This window comes from Pelodiscus sinensis, chromosome 1 (genome assembly GCF_049634645.1).
Source record: "Pelodiscus sinensis isolate JC-2024 chromosome 1, ASM4963464v1, whole genome shotgun sequence".
Classification (NCBI taxonomy): Eukaryota; Metazoa; Chordata; order Testudines; family Trionychidae; genus Pelodiscus; species Pelodiscus sinensis.
Window position 1 is genome coordinate 327,801,545 of NC_134711.1, and position 2,343 is coordinate 327,803,887.

General features: G+C 47.9%; 1 protein-coding gene across 1 annotated transcript; it reads right to left on the reverse strand.

Annotated features, from left to right (window-relative positions):
- Window positions 1-856: 856 nt before the first annotated feature.
- On the reverse strand, window positions 857-1,822 carry LOC102443453 (olfactory receptor 51G2-like). Its single transcript, XM_006113135.3, has one exon. It carries the CDS (start codon window positions 1,793-1,795, stop codon window positions 857-859), a length of 939 nt encoding a protein of 312 aa, XP_006113197.3. The 5' UTR covers window positions 1,796-1,822.
- Between the last annotated feature and the right edge of the window lie 521 nt (window positions 1,823-2,343).

Below are 2,343 nucleotides of genomic sequence, written 5' to 3' on the forward strand. Positions count from 1 at the left end.
AAAGATGGCAGAAGCTAGAGCTACATGCTACATGGGCCTAATGACCCAGAGTCCAGTTTGTTGGCCTGTTTCCCTCAGTGAGCTAGTAGGAGCCAGAGTTCCAGGGCGTTAACACCTCCAGGGCGTCTGGGTGTCCTGACAGCATAGCAGCTGCTACCTCATTCGCAGGCTGCTCTGTTCTGTCTCGGCTGGACAGGGGGGGTTGGTAAGGGTGCTGTGGAGAGGGGCTGCCAGACCGGCTTCTCCTGGGGCTCCTGCCTCAATCGTGTACCTGACACGACTCAGTCACAAGCCCCTGGATGAGGGTGTGGGGGAAGGGAGGGCGTCTGTGACCCCTGCGCAGCTGCTGTCCACAGCTGGTGCAGGGCCCATGGATCACAGAGCTCCCAGAGGGCCAACACTGTGACTTCAGGAGAGCTCTGCAGCTTTTTTTTCATGGCCCCTGGATGTTTCACCAGATACAAGACAGTGATAGGAGAGGGGCCATGGGAAACAACATCCAGCTCCATTTACTTTATTGGCAGTACCGTGAGGAATTCTGAGGTCAGAGGAACCATTCATAGGGCTTGTTAAAGGCCAACATCCCACTGGCTGTCCATGAACACAATCACTTTATGAATACTTGTGCCACCTTGGTCTCCTTCTCCTAGTGCTCTGTCCTCCCTTACCAGTGGGTGTGGACACACCTCTCCCATTGCTCTAGGCCTCACACCCCATCTGAACCTCTCTCTACAGCGTGGAGATCAGGAGCTGATGGTGTCTGAGATGTAAGGGTACAGAATAGAATAGGTGGCCGTGGCTGGTCTTCTTCATTTAAATTGTCAACAGCTTTAGACACAGGAAATAAACTTTTGCTTCACTTGATGAACATGTCGAATATCTTGGCACGCAGGTGCTTGCTTTTCACACTGTACACAACTGGGTTCATGAGGGGTGGGACCAGCAAGGACATGTTGCCCAGGAGAATCTGAAGCAAGGGAGAAGAGCCCTTCCCAAATCTGTGTATCAGAGATAAGCCAATCTGTGGTGTGTAGAAGAGCAGGACGGCACAGACATGGGAAACGCAGGTGTTCAGGGCCCTCAAGACCTGTGTGCAGGACGTGATACTCAGCACTGTGTTGAGAATTATCATATAGGACAGAAGGATGAACAGTGAGTCCAACCCCATTGTAACGAGTTTCGCAAACAAGCCATAGAGGCTGTTAACGGTGATGTCCGAACAAGCTAACTTCATGACGTCCTGGTACAGGCAGTAGGAATGGGAGAGGACATTGTCTCGACAGTATGGGAACCGATTCAGGAGAAAGGGGAGTGGGGTGATTATGGCCACCCCTCTTATCACACACACCAGACCCATCTTGGGTATTCTCGGCAGGGTTAAGATGGACGTGTATCTCAGTGGGTCACGGATCGCGATGAAGCGGTCAAAGGCCATCATCAGGAGCATGGAAGATTCAATGGTCTCAAAAGAGTGTATGAAGAACAACTGGGAAAAACAGGCATGGAGGCTGATTTCCCTGTAGTTAAACAAGAATATACCCAGTGTTGTTGGCACGGTGGCTATTGATAAACCAATGTCTGTGATGGCCAACATGGAAAGGAAAATGTACATGGGTTCATGGAGGCTTGAGTCTGTTTTTATAATGAACAAAATGGCTGAATTTCCTACTATTGAGATAGCATACATGAAGCAGAAAGGGATAGAGATCCAGAGATGGACGTCTTCCTTCCCAGGTATCCCAGTGAGAAGGAACACTGCAGAGTTGAGTTTGGTATGATTGACAGCTGACATCATGTACTCGGCAGGCCTCAGGAGTTTTAAACTTTCTTTATTGCTATGAAAAAGAACAAGAGATTAGATTATATGTAGTGAGACAACTTTCTCTCTCAGTGGTTACCTAAAGACACCAAAGAGGAAAATCAACAAAGCCATAATCTTGAACTTACGGCAGCAACAGGAAGATAAGCACTGCCAGAGAGTATCAGACCTGTAGTCCACCTCGCCCATTGTCCACTGGCCAGAAGCAGATGTTTTAGAGGAAGGTGGAAGCAGCCTTGCAATAGGCAGCTATGAAATAATCTTCTCCAAGCGAAAGTTTCCACTTGACACCTAGTAGTTATGAATCTTCATCATTTAAATCAAGAAGGTTTATAACCTTTCACAGACTTTTTTAGGAACAATCCTCACTATTGTTTATCCTCACGTGAACATCCTGTCCTTCTTTGAATCCTACAAAGCTCTTATCCCTGTTGATATACTGTGGCTGTGAGTTCCACACCCTACTTGAACGCTGTGTGATTTTACAATTGTAACCTTCTCACAGACACTTCTTTAGTATGGTA

Bases quoted from the DNA above. Each gene is read 5' to 3' on its own strand.
- LOC102443453 (XM_006113135.3), bottom strand. From the start codon at position 1,795: ATGATGTCAGCTGTCAATCATACCAAACTCAACTCTGCAGTGTTCCTT.